At 53.9% G+C, this 241-nt stretch overlaps 1 protein-coding gene across 1 annotated transcript; it reads left to right on the plus strand.

Moving 5' to 3' along the window:
* Positions 1-16: 16 nt before the first annotated feature.
* On the plus strand, positions 17-120 carry LOC104167314 (kinesin-like protein KIF13A; the record flags this gene model as incomplete). The annotated part of the gene is made up of 1 exon (XM_009707540.1): positions 17-120. A coding segment is annotated over one exon (104 nt), but the record flags the coding sequence as incomplete, so codon positions are not given.
* Between the last annotated feature and the right edge of the window lie 121 nt (positions 121-241).

Raw genomic sequence — 241 nt, forward strand, 5'->3', positions numbered from 1 at the left:
GTACAGCCCCCCGCCGTGTCGCCTTGCAGAGCTGGACCTGAATACCAAGTGCATCGTGGAGATGGAAGGGAACCAGACTGTGCTTCACCCTCCGCCATCCAACTCCAAGCAGGGAGAAAGGTAAAAAAAAACACAAAAAAAAAAAACCAAAAAAAACCCCCCAAGTCTCCGTGCCGCAAATAAAAACCCAGCCCCGGTTCCTCTGCCGGACGCTTTGCCTGGCTTTGTTAGGGGAGCGGCG

Source organism: Cariama cristata, unplaced genomic scaffold (genome assembly GCF_000690535.1).
Source record: "Cariama cristata isolate BGI_N322 unplaced genomic scaffold, ASM69053v1 scaffold16979, whole genome shotgun sequence".
In the NCBI taxonomy this organism is placed as follows: Eukaryota; Metazoa; Chordata; class Aves; order Cariamiformes; family Cariamidae; genus Cariama; species Cariama cristata.